This window comes from Ammospiza caudacuta, chromosome 4 (assembly GCF_027887145.1).
Source record: "Ammospiza caudacuta isolate bAmmCau1 chromosome 4, bAmmCau1.pri, whole genome shotgun sequence".
In the NCBI taxonomy this organism is placed as follows: domain Eukaryota; kingdom Metazoa; phylum Chordata; class Aves; order Passeriformes; family Passerellidae; genus Ammospiza; species Ammospiza caudacuta.
The window spans coordinates 22,471,791-22,487,630 of NC_080596.1; the positions used below are offsets into that span (position 1 = coordinate 22,471,791).

A 15,840-nucleotide genomic window follows, 5' to 3' on the forward strand; every position below is an offset into this window, starting at 1 on the left:
GCCCTGCAATAGGCAGAAAAAAACAAGTAATACAAGTCTCAGATGTCAGCTTTAGGAATTTACTTGCCATATGACACTGAACCATGAAGTTTTAAGAAGGAAACCACGGGCTGGAAAGTAACACGTGTCTCTTTCAGGTACAGAGCAGTTGCATCCTGGAGCCGTGTACAGGGGATTGGAATCCCCATGATCACTGCTATTGAAATTTTCTCCATTTGGCTTCTGTCCTTCATACTGGCCATCCCAGAAGCAATTGGCTTTGCTGTGGTACCTTTCAAATACAAGGATGCAAGTTATGTTACCTGCATGCTCAAACCTACAAATGATTTCATGTTGGTGAGTAACATCCTGTCTTCTCTTTTTTGGAACCCACAGTACGTGGGTTAGACAATTAAGATACCAGATGATAATAGAGTTTATTCATGCATTAAACTGCAAAATGTATTCTAATGTGTATTGGTGCAAAGAGGATCCTATGTTCACAGTGACTTTTCTCTGTGTTCAGCCAGAGAGATTAAATCGGGCTTTACTGCATTTTTATTTGTTTGCTACTGAAGATTCTTACTACAGACATTTCCAATTCACACCTGCTAAAAGTCAAGAGATGTATCAGGGTAGCCAGAGCCTTAAAAAGTTTTGAGTTTCAAGGTACAACACCTGTGAGCTTGTAAATGTCAAAACACGTGTTTTACCATGATTAGTCATCCTTCTGTATGCAGTAGTCAGCTCTCTTGGCACACAAAGAAAAGGGTGGGGCCATGCTACATGCATTAAAGTCAAATAAAAAATAATCCTTTAGTTTACAAGGAATCATGACTACAAAGCTGACAGTCCCACACCTCCAGCTAGGTGTTTGTGCAGTGTTAGCTGCCATTAGATACAGCAGCTCAGGAGCAAGAGGAGGGCCTGAGACACTCCAGGCTGCTTTGGCACGTTTCCCACCCCTCACCCTCTGTGCTCCTGCAGATTAACAGCTGTCAATACCCACATCAACTTCTGCAAAGCAGCTCAGGTGAGAAGTCACTACAAAATCAATAGATTACTGCATAGGGCCATAGTGGTTTTCCACATGGCCCTGCAATGAGAAAATATCTTAATTATTTTAAATTTCTGATTACAGTGAAAGGCCAGGTACCATTCATCCAGTAATTAAAGAGCAATATTCTGGTCTGTTGCAGAGAAGGCAGATAGCACCAGGTCTTCAGTCTTGAGAAAACCCAGCATTTTTTTCTGGACTAGAATTTTTCATAATAGAGTATAAGTTTCTTTTTTTGAATGTCTGGTGCTTCTCCTTTAATTGGACCAGAACATGACTTTGCTTAGAATTGGGAAGGATAATGTAAAGTGGAGCAAGGAATTTTAGAAAATAAAAAGTGTGGGTGATTACTTTTTCAGAGGAACACCCCCAACTGTGGTAGGGTTACACAGACTATAGGGATGGCCAAAAGAGCATGAAATAATTGAAAGAGAAGACAAAAGGAATTTCCTAATGGAAATAATTAATGCAGGTAAAGATGGAGTGGAATTTCCCAGAGTTTAATATATTTTTGTTTCTTGACTCCACAGCCTATATGACAGTAGAAACTGTAGTTAAAAGACTGTGATTTATGAATAACACACTGCAGCAAAATTCCCCTTCTCTAATAGCTGTTTTTCTCCTCAAATGTGCCTGGACAACTTTCACTTCCTTTTTCCCTAAGAAAAAGAACAGTTTTCCCTTTTCTCAAAACCATTATAGTTCAGGTCTTCCATAGACATGCTAACTCTAATGATTACTGTTCTGTTCCTAATGTTCTAAGTAGAATAGCTTGGTTTGTTTTCCTAGCAGGAAGTAGTAACTCTTACTGGCTCAGTATAATTCAGAAGTGCCAATCTTCCCACAGCAGTTTGATTTTTAAGGAAACAAACCGAGTTATTGTCCAAGTTTAGAGTAAATGTTGGATATGTCAGTCAAAATGGAGAGCTTTGTGTTTCAATGTGTTGCAAGCAAGTACAAACATGAGATTAAAGTGGAAATACCATTTTAACCTTAACTATAGTATTTACTACCACAAACACCACAATAAACAATTACTAAACTTCAGGAAGGATTTGTTATTAACTTCTGTTTTTAATAGGAGCTTTATTCATGTTTAAAGCTATCTTTTAAGGATTTAAAATATTCATGCTAGACCATGATTCCCAAGAGGCCAAGTGCACTAGGAAACTTGTTTAAAATGCACATTTCCTGTAGAAAACCAGTTCCATGTGGGTTTTCAAGACAAACAAAAGAATGTCTACTTCTCTTCAATCAACCCATTTTTGTGCATTGATGTAAGCTTTGTGAAACTCAGATTCCTCAATTAATCATTTACAGACATTTCAGAGTAGGTTTTGTTACTCCACGAGGCCAACTCCTCATCCAGAAGTGATGAATTGGTCAGGGCTGTGACACAGACCTTTCGTGTGTTTTCCTGACCAACAGGCAATGCTCATGGAGCCTGGAACACTTTTGGTAGGACACAAAGTTTTCCTTGCAAACATGGAATGGATTCACGTAGTACACATTTTGTTGTGCTGCCCAGCCAACATGATTCCAGGCTGACTTGAAAGAATTTGCCATGGAAAAGATAATTGTCTCCATGTATTTGTAATCCTGTGCTCTGCAGAAGGAGCAGTAATTACATTTGCCCTCAGTGCAAACTCCTCAAATATCAGGCATATTGTTTTCTGGTTTTCTGCTGGCAAAATCTTTGCTCCCAGAGGGGGAAATTCTGCCCCCAAGGAAAGTGCAGCTATGCAGGAGACTGCACCCCCTTCTCAGGGAGGAGAGGAGGCTAATGAGGAGGAGGAAACAAGTTAATCAACACAACACAGCGTCCCAGAGTGAGGTCGGATTGTGGCCCAGAAACCAGCAGCATAATCTAAACTAGCAAATTCTGCATGCAGCTGTGTTGGGGCAGAGGTAAAAAAATCAAAAGCATTCCCTTTTTCTTAGTAAATCAACTTCATAATGTAACTGAAGTAGATTTTTAAAGTAACATCATCAAACACCAGTATATGAATTGTATCGACTTTTTTTCATCTTTCGAAGTGTAGTGCTATTTGGTTTTAAATGTAAACAAAATGTCAAAAGTTTGAGTTTTTCAAACAAGAGTCATAAAATCCTCAGGCATAAGAATTTTGACATTTGGTGTGGGAACTGTGATGTTACGAGAGCACATCCTCTAAGAACAAACAAGCTGGGGGAAAGAGTGACACATCCCTTTTATACTAATAACCTAGACACAGGAAGTGTTTGAAATGCTATATTTCAGCACATAGTTTTGGCTGAGCATAACAGTTAAAAACCAAGATACAGTATTTTCTGAAGGCTGAAAACATGATCCTCTACAGAAAAGGGCTATTTTAAATGTTTTCTCAAATGTAGTATTTCCCACAATACAGAAATTTATTAACTTACAGCACTGCTTACATCACAGCTAATACTTAAAATTACATAGAGCAAAGTATTGCTATTCTATCAATACCTCACTGTCCCGTCACAAAAGGCAAATGGTGGAAATGGCAGTGAAGGGGTTAAAAGTAACTGTACCACTGGAAGCCATCCCTAAGCTTTGCACATATCAGACAAACACTTATGAAGTGGCTCCTATCTGCCCAGTACATAAGCAAACCAACTGCCAACCTTTTCACTGATAACAAAAGGTGATTAAACTTACAAGACATTTTGAATTTTCCTTTTTTGGCATCAGGACAGAAGCTTTAGAGGTAAATGGCATTTCCTGAGACAGGCTTTTAGTAAGATTCATTATCTCAGACTGACACTGTCTACATTTGGGCAGGTCTTTTTCATGCAGCTGTATTCCAGTTTTCATGAATTAATATAAATGTTCAGAAAGTACAACCAAAAACAATTAATTCCAACCCGAGACAGATTGCAACAAAGGTACAGGCAGGCTGTCTGTAAATGTTTATACTCCCACAATTCCTATTTTGATGTTGGTCAAAAAGAGATCAACAATAAGCAAACAGACAGATACCAGTGTAGCAGCTGTCAGGCTTTTCCAAGGCCTTTCTGCGGTATTTTGCATTCAATCATAAGAAAATATCTGCTCTCTTCCTTCTCTGCAGTTTTACAAAGATGCAAAGGATTGGTGGCTGTTTGGTTTCTATTTCTGCATGCCGCTGGCATGTACTGCCATCTTTTATACGCTAATGACTTGTGAAATGTTAAACAGAAGAAACAGCAACTTGAGAATTGCTCTCAGTGAACACCTGAAGCAGGTAAGTATATTAGAAACACTAATGCTTGAAAATATTGTTCTTCTCTCTGTGGGTTACATTAGAAATATTTCAAAGTACCTGAATACAGTAAAATACAGAAGTGGAAAGTGAGGATGTGGGTTATTTATGATGTTAAGGCATTCATTTAAACCTAGAACAAAAGACTAAATCTTTGTATAAGGAGGCATTGAAGACAGTATGCTCAGGAAACTAACCCTTTTCTTTCTTTTCTTGTTGTGCCCTGCTTCTCTTTAACTTCAAATCACTACTGGCTAAATGCTTTGAAATTTAACTACAAAGATTTGCCAAAAATGTTTCTTTTTCTTTATAAAGATAGGACTCCATGGATCCTCCCTCCTTTTGGCACTCTTTGATATGTAACTGTAGTTCCATATAAAAAGCAATTGGAGAATAACCTAGTTTAGAAAAGAGTGGATTTGCTTCTCAGGGTTATTGCACTGTTGCAGTAGCACTGCTGTAGCTGCTTTGAAAAGAGCAACAGGAGAACAGAGCAAACAAATGATCACAGAACAAAGTCGCTCATGGAACCGCCGGGTCTCTTTGCTGGTTTGGCAGCGCTGGCTGATGTTTAACACTTAACTGAACTTTAAAAAAGAGTCTGGAGCTTTTCCCCTGCATTAATATCAGCCCTTCAAATTCCACTCTTTTAACTTCCATGTTCACAGATGTGAATCCCTAAAGCATCAGAGTGAGTTCTCACAGAGGTTCCTCCTCTGCTGCTTCATTCCAGATCAAGGCTGACTGGAAAATCCTCCCCTTGCGCAGATTCTCCACTTTTTTCCCTCATCAGGCCCTGGGACTGCAACACAGTGTGTTCTAGGGCCACACACAGGCTACTCCACCCAGTAGAACTAGAATGGTATGTACTAGGAGGAGGGGCAATCCACTGTCCTAAAATGCAGTGCCCACTAAGCTTCTCAGACTGGCTGCTGCGGCATGACGTTATGCCACAATTTAAAAATATTTATCTTTTTAACCCTCACCTTTTGCCCCCCTTCCTTCCTTCCCTCCCTCCTTCCTATGTACTTCTCCACATAAAAGTCTAATCACAAATATTTTAATATTTTGATAAAAGCTGCTATTATAAAAAAGAGGAAACTATAAAAGTCATATTCAAAGCCTAACAAGACTGTAATCACTATTTCACTTCAAGTTCTTTCATGACAGAGCCTAGCAGTCCTTGTCACTGTTAATTACATGGAATCCTTACCCCTTCATATGCTTCTCTTTATCAAACCCATGCCTACCAAACACCGCTGGTATGCATTGTCAAAAATCCCACGAAAACATCTGTAACTCTCTAGAGCCACATAAAAAACCCATTAAATTGCAATTATTTCCTAAGTATTAAAAGATTAAGTTGTTTTTCTGAAATTTCTGAAATGTTTGTAGAGGAACTACTTACCTGAGAATATCAAGATCTCGCAGTAAGGATCACATAGCAAAATCAAGATACTGGGCAGTATCCCGTTATAGAACACTATATCAGAGAGAATCCTACAATATTCCAGGAGTACCAATACCTGTGTGCCCAGCTGCCCCAGCCTCAGTGATGAGCAGGTTCTGTTGAGGATGGCCAGGATCAAGAACATGACAAACCCCATTAAAAAAGAGTAGTACATCAGGTAGTCTGAAAGCTTCATTTTGGGAAACTTTTTACAATTTATCTGTAGTACTGGCTTTTCTGCCAACATTACTAACTACAATCACCTGCTAGGATGCATTGGGCACTCAGTATACACTCTTATCTCCTTTATCTAGCGCCGAGAAGTTGCCAAGACAGTTTTCTGTTTAGTTGTGATTTTTGCTCTTTGCTGGTTCCCTCTCCATCTGAGCCGGATTTTGAAGAAAATGGTATACAATGAAAGAGATCCCAGCAGATGTGAACTGCTCAGGTACTTCATTTTCTATGTCAACACTTTGTACTGAAAAATATAATGCTATATGCTTAGAATTTCTATGAGGAAAGTCACTGTGCAATGCAACTGTGGTGTTTATTAATTTTAAGCTGCACCCATTTTCAGCAGCTTCAGTTTTAATGGGGTAGCATAATCTCAACAAATGTTGTTTATCATTATTTCAGTAACTTTGCTCTAGATTTTCTGAACATCTGTGAGACAGGTTATTAACATATGTGAGATAGGTTATTATAGACATGGCATGGTGGAAGATTAGATTGAGGGAGTTAAGTAAGAGAGAATGAGTTTTTGTGGCAGAAGAGGCTGTAACCACAAGGAAAACAGATGCTTCTGTATCATTTGAACTGTTTAAAAGTTTGTCTTCCTCTTTCCTAGTTTCTTGCTGCCCTTGGATTACATCAGCATCAACCTGGCAACCATGAACTCTTGTATAAACCCCATAGCTCTGTATTTTGTGAGCAAGAAGTTTAAAAACTGTTTCCAGGTAAGCTTCTCTTGATAAGATTTTATGTCCAGTTTACTCACTGTATTGAACCACTTGGCTGTTATCTATTTTTAACAGCTGGGAGAAGAGGCTTGCAAAGGAATGAAAGAATACAAATTGTCTGGTTGAGCAGCTAGCAGTTCAGTTCACATAGCACATCTACCAAGATGAAGCAATCCACTTCATCTGAAATATTAAACCAATAAATAAGTTTGACATAGTCCTCATGTGTGTAAACTGAGACAGACATGCTCTTGTAAATACTATTTATCTGCACGTGACATGCACATGGAATAGAATTTGCTTGACAACAATTTTCCACTCTTGATGACACCAAGCTGCTTGTAATAAACAATCTCATTAATGATTGAAATTTTCAGGCTTGAACACCAAATCAGGCACCTGAGTTGACTTTGGCAGTCAAATATGCGTTATGTCTTCTACCTGCTTTTTCCAGTTCCTACACATGCAAATATATTTTAAGGCCAAAATAATTTCCTCATGACAATGTGCTTCTGCAAGTCCCTGTCCACCTATTAAAGGCAACAACAGAAAGCAAAAAAAAAAAAAAAAAGAGTAAAGAAATTAATGAAATGGAAGACTGAAATAGCTTTATCTGCAATGAAAACCAAAGGATGACAGGACTGTACCACTAAACTTTAAGTCTGAGAACAGGCAGAATCCAAACTACTGAGAAAAAAGTGAAGAATTGTTACCCTTAGGGAAGGAATACCTGTTTGTCTGTAGCCTGCTCAGATTTACAAAATATTTTAAGGGAGCATTTTCACATGATAAGTAAGAAATCAGCTTCTATTCCTAACTGTGCAAGATGTTCACCTCAGTATGTTTACTGAACCTTTCCCAAAATAATTTTGTCTTTTTCTAAGATGTGAAAAGAGACCTACGTCATGGTCTGGGGAATTTTTCTTTTTTTTCTCTTCCATGCTAAGCAGCATGCTGATCCCTAAGTTTGTCAAGTACAATGATAAAGAAGGGGAAAACCCAATCAACCCAGCACCTAACAATATGTATTGAATTCTGTAAGTTCTCAATCTCTTTACCTTAGTGAAACAAATTTCCCTTTTCACACTGTGAAAGTTTTTTGTAAATAAGAGGCACAGGGCTGGGTCTAATTTGCTGCACTTGTGATGTTCAATCACAGCAATTGTTTATGTTCCAGGATAAAAATTTCCCTGAATATAGCTAGCACTCCCTTCAGCTAGAATCTGTTATCTGTCATTTCTGAATGAAAAATATGGCTGGCAATCTGCATAGAACTGAGAGATTTGTTTTAACATTTATTTATTTATTATTCATTTTCAGTCATGTCTTTGCTGTTGCTGCTCCCAGTCTAAGAGTTTGGTGACTTCAGTGCCCATGAATGGAACGAGCATTCAGTGGAAAAACCAAGAACTAAACAATCACAATACAGACCGAAGCAGCCATAAAGACAGCATAAACTGAAAATTAAGGACTCTTACACCATTTCAGAATGAAACAGGAAAATAAAAGTCACTACAAAGCTATTACAACAGGAAGCCCAGTGACTGTTTCATAATGAATTCAGACATGTGCACCATTGTACCTAATTCTAGAGGTGACTGAGTAGATGGAGTGAGTGTAGCTGTGATGTCCTGTGAACTGAGATCCACTGGATGGTAATTCTGCCTCTGAAAAGGACATTGATGTGATTATGACACAAAAAACTGGCTTGAACTATACAGGTGGTTTTGTTCTTCTGAAGCAGGCAGGAACTGCCCAGTGTCTGTGACTGGTACAATGCAATCTTTATACCTGATTGTCACCTCGAATTAATCACTCTGGAACTTTTGAGAAGATATCAAAATGGAATCTATCTGTGACTATATTTTCTCTCTGCCCATTTGTCTTTTAAGTTCTATTTCTGTGGTGGATAAAGTCCATGCACCAGTTTGTTTTGCATGTTGTTGTTGTTGCTGTTTTTCAGGTTTATGTTAGAAAATGTTTTGGTCCACACCAGCATTCTGCCTATGTTACAATGGATTAGGACATTAGCTGGGCAGTTCACATTTGTAGCACTTCAGTATTCAAATATAGGAAGAGACCATTTAAACAGCATCAACATTTGGCACTTAAGCACAGATTAATACCAAAAAAAGAGGTATTAATAATACAGTACTATACAGTGTTATTTATTCTAATGCTCTGTACAAAATAAACAGTCTGTATCAGCAAAAAGAATGGAAGATGCTCACAGATGGGCACCTTACAATGTGTTTTTATTAACCTGACGTTAATTCTTAAACTATATGAACCTTTTAATCTATTTAGACTATAGCTGCATTAAATCTAAGCTGAGGGTCAGTGGAACATAGTGATACCTTATTAAAGCTGTCCACAGCATTCTGAGAATATGGTTATTATCAGAGCAGCTGCGCACTCTGTTTTCACATTTTGAACATGATGTTACAGTCAGAATGAATGTGGAAATGTGGAAGTCCGTAAGAGTTGGATGTGCAGAAGGATATTTTGTGCCTTATTTCTTACAGAGTTCTGTCTTACACAACACTCAAAGATTTTAATGGGGTTTAATAGGTTATCAGCATTGTTAACCATACTAATGCTATTAAAAATATATAGAAGCTATTGCTTGCATATATGTAAACTGATGGTTTCCTTATTATTTCCATCCATTAAGGCTACACGGCAAGAGATTTCAGTTTGCCTATAAAAATTTTTAATAGGTAGCCTTTCATTAAATGGTAGAACTCAATAGTGTGGTGTCATCTATAATATGTTTCATGCACAAACCTGTTAGGCAATTTATAGCATCTTTTGTGCTAAGGTAAGAAGCAGTAATCAAAATTCCACAAATTTTTAAACATCCGTTTCCTCTCCAGTGAAACATGGAATCCTGCATAGTTCTATTTAAGAGGTCAAAATGCTTGTGCCTACAGTGACTTCTGCTGCACAAGTTTCCCCAATGTTTACATTCACACAAATCTTCTGAAGTATATTTAAAAAAAGGTTCTTTAAATTGGTTTGTGTATTTTTTGTGTGCTTTTGTCTCCGTGACATATATGCCTGTATAAATACATATAAATCTATGTTCATATGTTATAAACCTAAATACAGTCTTCTGACAGTGCTCTGTGGTAGAGCCTAAGAGCATGGTATGGAATGAGACTTGGCTGAATTTTACTTAGAACATTTCATCCTCAAACTGTATCAGAAATCATAGTAAATGAATGACAATGCTCTCCTTTGAGAAAACTGAGTTACTGAATTTCTTTACATCCTGAAATCTTCCCTGCTGCTTTGACTGAATGTATTGAGGTGGTGATAAAGGTAAACAGAAAAAATACATGAGGAATGGATTTAAGTTGTGAATTGCTCCTCCTTTATTTCAAGGCACGAGAAAGTTTTGTGTGCATTCCTCTTTTCTGCTATTTACCTGATGGCTAGATGAACAAAAAAATTTCATGCACCTTCAGACCAGTAATGTGATTGCTCAGAGACAATGCTTCTACCTGTCTACAAAAGACAGTAAGCAATTGAGACAATCTAGGTCAGTTTAGTGTTTTTCTACCAAAAAGCCCCATCTACCTGCAAAAGTTTCAGACTGTGAAATGGGTCACTTCTATGCTTTACAAGCACTGATGCAAACTGTGAGTCATGAAAATTTAAAATTTTTCCTTCCAGGATTAACATTTCCAACATCTATTGCCTTAAACCCAAGAGCTTGCTCCATTATGTGGCAGAGATACACGACACACAAAGCATCCTTCAAACCACCTCAGCCTAGATGGAAAAACTAATTTCCTACTCCTCATAATGCTGACTGACCTAAGCAGCAGCATAAAAAAATACAAAACTTTTTAACTAATGAAAAGAAGAGGATAAATTATCTAAAAGAAGTGAGAGGTACTTTTTAGAACCCTTTAGAATTATTTTAGTGATCTTACTTAGTGATCAGAGCCTGCAAAAACTAACTGGTGACCCTCATTCCATTTCCCCAGCCTGTGGAAGAACAGAGAAAGTTTAAATAACAGTGAAAGTGAGGTCCTGGGAGGTCTCATACTCTTTTTTGCCATGTTTGCTTTTTTGTATTTTTACTGGTGGCTGCTGCTCCCACTCACAAACCAGTTGTAAGAACAAAGGGTGCTGTGATGTGGCAGCAGCAGAGATGAGGGGAAAATGCTTCTGAAAAACTTCCCAAGGTACTTTTTTAATTCTCTCCTCTTCTTCACACTGAGAATGGTAAATATTCCTCCTGGTACAGTATCTACCCTCAATTCTGAAAAAAGCTGACTTTCCAAAAGGGCCAACAAAAGTATTCTACAATTCTGGTGTCACATAGAAGCTGCTTTCTCTTTTACATCAGCACAACTTTCCACAAGAATCCTTCCATTCTCTTCTTATTTTATAGACATTTTTAATCCTGCTGTTTGCATCAATCTCAACTGAACTAAGCCTAGCTTTTCTCTGCAGATAACAGGGTCTAATTCACAAGCTTCAGATGAACTTCATAAACTTTTTGTCTGTTCATCACAATCAAAATCCATTTAACTGTCACATTCATCTTTTTTTTTGTGGACTTCAGAATTCCCAACTTTTGTCAGACGACTCAGTGTAAGGTTTCATTGACAGTCTCACTTCTTAACTTAGTTTTAGAATACAGCTGTTCTCTTTGTTTTCAATATGCTTTTTTTTTTCAAACTCCCTCACTAAACATTTCCTCTTTGGTATATTTTATACTTATTTACTTCAAGGAGACAGCATACATGGGTTTTTCACTTATATCTATGTCTGCATTTATTTATTTACATATGAAACTCTGTGCTTCAGACATGATCTAGCCAGCTCCTGTGCATTAAAAAAGTACATCATAAATCTCACCTGACAAAACTATTAGCTTGGTTCTAAGAAAAGATACCTATGCTACCCTCATGTCTAAATATGTTTGGTTTTGATTTGACTACAGTCAGTTTCAGGTGTTTACCTGTCTGTACCTCCATCCTTCCAAACCCACTATCAACCCCCCTGTGCAATTTCAATAAATTTTACAGAACAGAGTTATCATCCTTAAGAAGCTACAGAGAATTTCACCAGAACTGCAGGACGGCAGGAAGAACAAAATTCTACTCGTGCTCTATGCAGAAAATTTCTGAAATGTAGTTTGTGCACAACAACAAATTCACTTGATAGAAAGATGTTACAAACATTACAGATGTAGAAAAAGCCTTGATCAGAACATGCAACTTGTAAGACATCTGAGAATCAAACCACAACCCACACATTCTTGGAAGCCAGTATTTGTAAGCTCCATTGCTCATGGAATTACTTGCTGCTTCTTTTTATTCTATATTTTATTTTTATATGCCTCTCTTTCATCAGTTACATATTTACTGCAATCTTGTTACCGTATAATTTGACTCTGTGCAGCCTTATGGGTTTCAGTGTGTGAGAAGACATGGTACAAATTCAAATTCTGCTGCATTTGTATGAAGAGATGCCTGCTTAAATATCCCTGAGGCAAAGCACACACTTTCATTAGAAGAAACGCCGGGACAGCGTGCTAACATTGCCTTGCAAATTTCTTTCATACAATCAATGCTGCTAAGCATTGCCTCAACAAAGTATTCCTAATTTACACTCCTCACTATTTCAAAGACTAAATAAAGGCAATTCTCCTAAATCAGAGTAAAAGAAGACATAAAATATAAAAAGTTCACAGACCAGAAACAGCTCTCACGTTGCATAGGGAAAAAAAAAGATACCAAATCCAGGCATGTTTAAAATGTGGCTCCAAAAGAAATACAGCTTATCATGAGTCCAAGTGTGGGAAAGGAAGATATGAACTAAATAAAAAAATGTAGGTCATCTCCAGTTTCTCTAAAGGAATATGAAATTAATTGACCTCTACTATCTCATCTAGAATCACTTTTCCCCTGTACAAACACTACTCTTCTGAACTGAGCTGACACTTGAGTCACAGTCTTGCAGTCCTGTTACTTACAGTAGCTTATTATTACAACAAAAAAGCTCAACAGAGTGTTACAACTGGTAAGGAAAAAACCCCAAACCAATCTGAACTTCAGGAGCACTCTGCCCACATTTCTGTTGAGTAACTGAGTGTCTGCCAACTGCTCTGAAATTAATGATTTGGTGCATCTCAGAATAAGGCCTTTACTTCAATCTCACTGTCTTAGTCCTTGGGAGCAAATAGATTGAGAAGTTGCTGAATCAAGCATCCAGAACAATTAATGAGAAGCATTTCCAAGCTCTCCAAGAGAACACACCTCCTGCAACATGTTTTAACCAGAGGGGAAGATGAGAAATCCATCATTGCACCACCGTACTATTCCATAGCCACTTTTCATATTTATTGAAATGTCTGTGTCTCAAGATTTTTTTGCCTTTACCCCTCTAAAATTGTTGTACAGTGGTCTCTTTCGTATTGCCTCTGAATAAAGTATACATTTCGATCAGCTTTCTTTCCAGTGTTAATGAAGCATTCATCTCCAGATATATATATACAGTATATTCCAATACAGAAGCAAAATTGAAAGAGTACTCTTGGGACAAATGATTACAGCTCAGTACTACTAGTGGAAAACACATTGCTTTCTTAATAGATAAAAAAGAAAGCATACCACTTTTGCTAATTCAGGAAAGAGCAGTGTTTACAAGAATGAGAAACTCCACATTTCATGAGCTGGAATAAAATACTACAAGGGGAATAAATCTTCACACTCCATTATATAAAATACATGTAAATTCTGGGGATTAGGAAGCTATAACTCTCCAATGCAAGATTCTTTGATTTCCCTGCAATGTTTCTCTAAAGTATTAGTTTCAAGACACACCTCATACTAGAGATAATTGTGAAGAAAGGGAGATGCTTACTCAGTTTGCCTTCTTGCACTGCAAAAAAATCTGTGACTAACATTTGTCATAATATCTAGCATGGCTTTCTTGACCACAAATGACCTGCAACAACAGCAATACCAAGGACTATTCCAAAATCAAGGAATGCAGTGTTGAATTAGTTCTTTTTTACGATCATTTGTATAAATTAGCATATATATGCATATACATATAATTTGAGCATTTGTTGGCAGAACTTTAAGCAGTGGTTGTTCTTCCATATAAAGTACATTAGTAATATACACCATGTCCCCCCGCAACAAATCTTCTTTTCCATTTACTTCAGCAGTATAACACCTCAATCAAAATGAAAACTAGACAATAAAGTAATGTCAAGTTTCAAGCAGTAACTTGGGATAAAGTGCTGAACCTACTGACTTCAGTAGGATGGGGATTTCAGTCAGAATTTGTGATGGAGCCCATTGGAATGGTAACTGTGCCAACATGACTAAGCCCACTGCAGCTAAGCAGGAGAGAAGTAAAAGATTCTATGGGGCTTGGATGAATAATTATGAAATTATCATCTCATATGCTCAGGTTGGGAAGCCTCAAAGAAAGAAGCCTCAAAGAAAGAAACCTTAGCACACTTTGTTTCCCATAAAATCAGTTTAATAAATGAAGTCAGAGGTAACAATGTTCTCCCCTCACTCCATTACACCAACAGAGACAGAATAGAAGAAAAGGAAAATTGAGGAGCAATCTCCATTGTAGAATACTGATATTCTGAAAATCCAGAGTATTTTCCTGAGCCTGTCCTTCCTCCAAAACACTGTGACTCTTACTTAAACCAGTTATTGCACAGATATCAATGGAATAATCTATGCCAATGTTCTTACTGCTGTGTCCTCGTCCCTGTTCAGGCAAATACTGGGAAAAGACCATTGGCTGGAATATCCTCACACTATGTATCCCTGACATGCCTGCTGCAATTATGCAGATCAGTTTTACTGAACCAATTCTGGCCTACACTGAAATCAATGTGGACATATTATAGAATGAGCACATACGTCTCAAAAGTGTAGTGATCCTATGTCAGAGGAACCATGGATCAATATTTATTACTGCAGGGGATGTAGTACGCTGTATTCCTGAAGAATTCCATACGTACAAAAATATCTCTGTGGGAGCTTACCCTGCTGAGTCAAACTTAAAACCCTTACAATTCTCCTGATATGCAGGCATTTGAGATCTGCCTCTTTTCAGAAAATATCATGTCCTGATTACATATTTAGCTGTTCTAGGGATGCATTTTCTAAGCTTTAGGAAAACAAAGCTTGCTCTAACTAAACCCTGTATAAGTGTAGGGGGATACAGTGTGGGTAAATGAAGGTAGCATAGAATGTAATTTTATCCCCTAAAGAGTTGCAGCTGGACCAATTACTAAAGATCAGGAGCAGGCCTGATGTTAATAGGCCACACCTGTAGCCAATGAGAACAGTGTTAAAAAGAACGGATTGGTAGGATCTGGAGTCAGATGGGTGCTGCAAGGACCAGGAAGAGTCAGTGCTTAGAGGAGCTGCCTGTGAGAAACATCGAGGAGGTACCAAACTCTGGAGATATGGAATGCTTGCACTATAATGATAACAGAACTCTAGATATTTAAGACAACATATAAGAGCTCTCATGTACAGTCATTTCCACTTTGTAGTTTTTTTGCCATGGGGATGAGATTCCATAAGCATTGCTCTGTATGCAAAAAACCAAATGAAGTAAAAGAATATGGAAAATGTATTGCATTAAAAATAATTAGATGTTACAAGAAAAGGAGTGCTCTCTATCTAAGCCAACCTGACACAGTTCTTATGAAGATCCATTTGGTAATAGTAGATTACTTTTTTCCAGGTTGAGTCTCAAAACTGAACACAGACAACTAATTTAAAGATACTGCTTATGTTTTAGTTCAAGTGAGGCTACTTTGACTTGCCATGGTACGCACAGAACTGGTTAACAGTTCCAGATGTGTTAGCAACGATTTGTTAACAGTGGGTGCTAAGATGGAAAATGGAAAGGAGTGACCAACCCAAATAAACAAACAAGACAACTCAAGAACAATTTTGAGCTCACTAGGGAGCTGAAAATCTGTTCCAAATGCTACTTTAACTGCCTGTTGTAAAAACACTTTAATAATTTTTTTTTCAAAACCATGCCTTGCAAGCCCATGGCAACATAGGCTGCACAACAATTTTATGGAACACTAAAAATGCAACTTTTATAATGTTTATTCCTACAAGTTTGATGGTG

General features: G+C 37.6%; 1 protein-coding gene across 2 annotated transcripts in view; it reads left to right on the top strand.

The window, feature by feature from the left end:
* EDNRA (endothelin receptor type A) overlaps nucleotides 1-10,017 on the top strand; it is a 33,053-nt gene extending 23,036 nt beyond the window's left edge. For both annotated transcript variants that reach the window (XM_058803093.1, XM_058803095.1), the window contains exons 4-8: nucleotides 138-336; nucleotides 4,114-4,266; nucleotides 6,049-6,182; nucleotides 6,582-6,690; nucleotides 8,014-10,017. In XM_058803093.1, coding sequence (XP_058659076.1) covers nucleotides 138-336; nucleotides 4,114-4,266; nucleotides 6,049-6,182; nucleotides 6,582-6,690; nucleotides 8,014-8,154 — 736 coding nt within the window. In that variant the 3' untranslated portion in view covers nucleotides 8,155-10,017. The remainder of the gene's footprint in view (nucleotides 1-137; nucleotides 337-4,113; nucleotides 4,267-6,048; nucleotides 6,183-6,581; nucleotides 6,691-8,013) is intronic.
* Nucleotides 10,018-15,840: the final 5,823 nt, after the last annotated feature.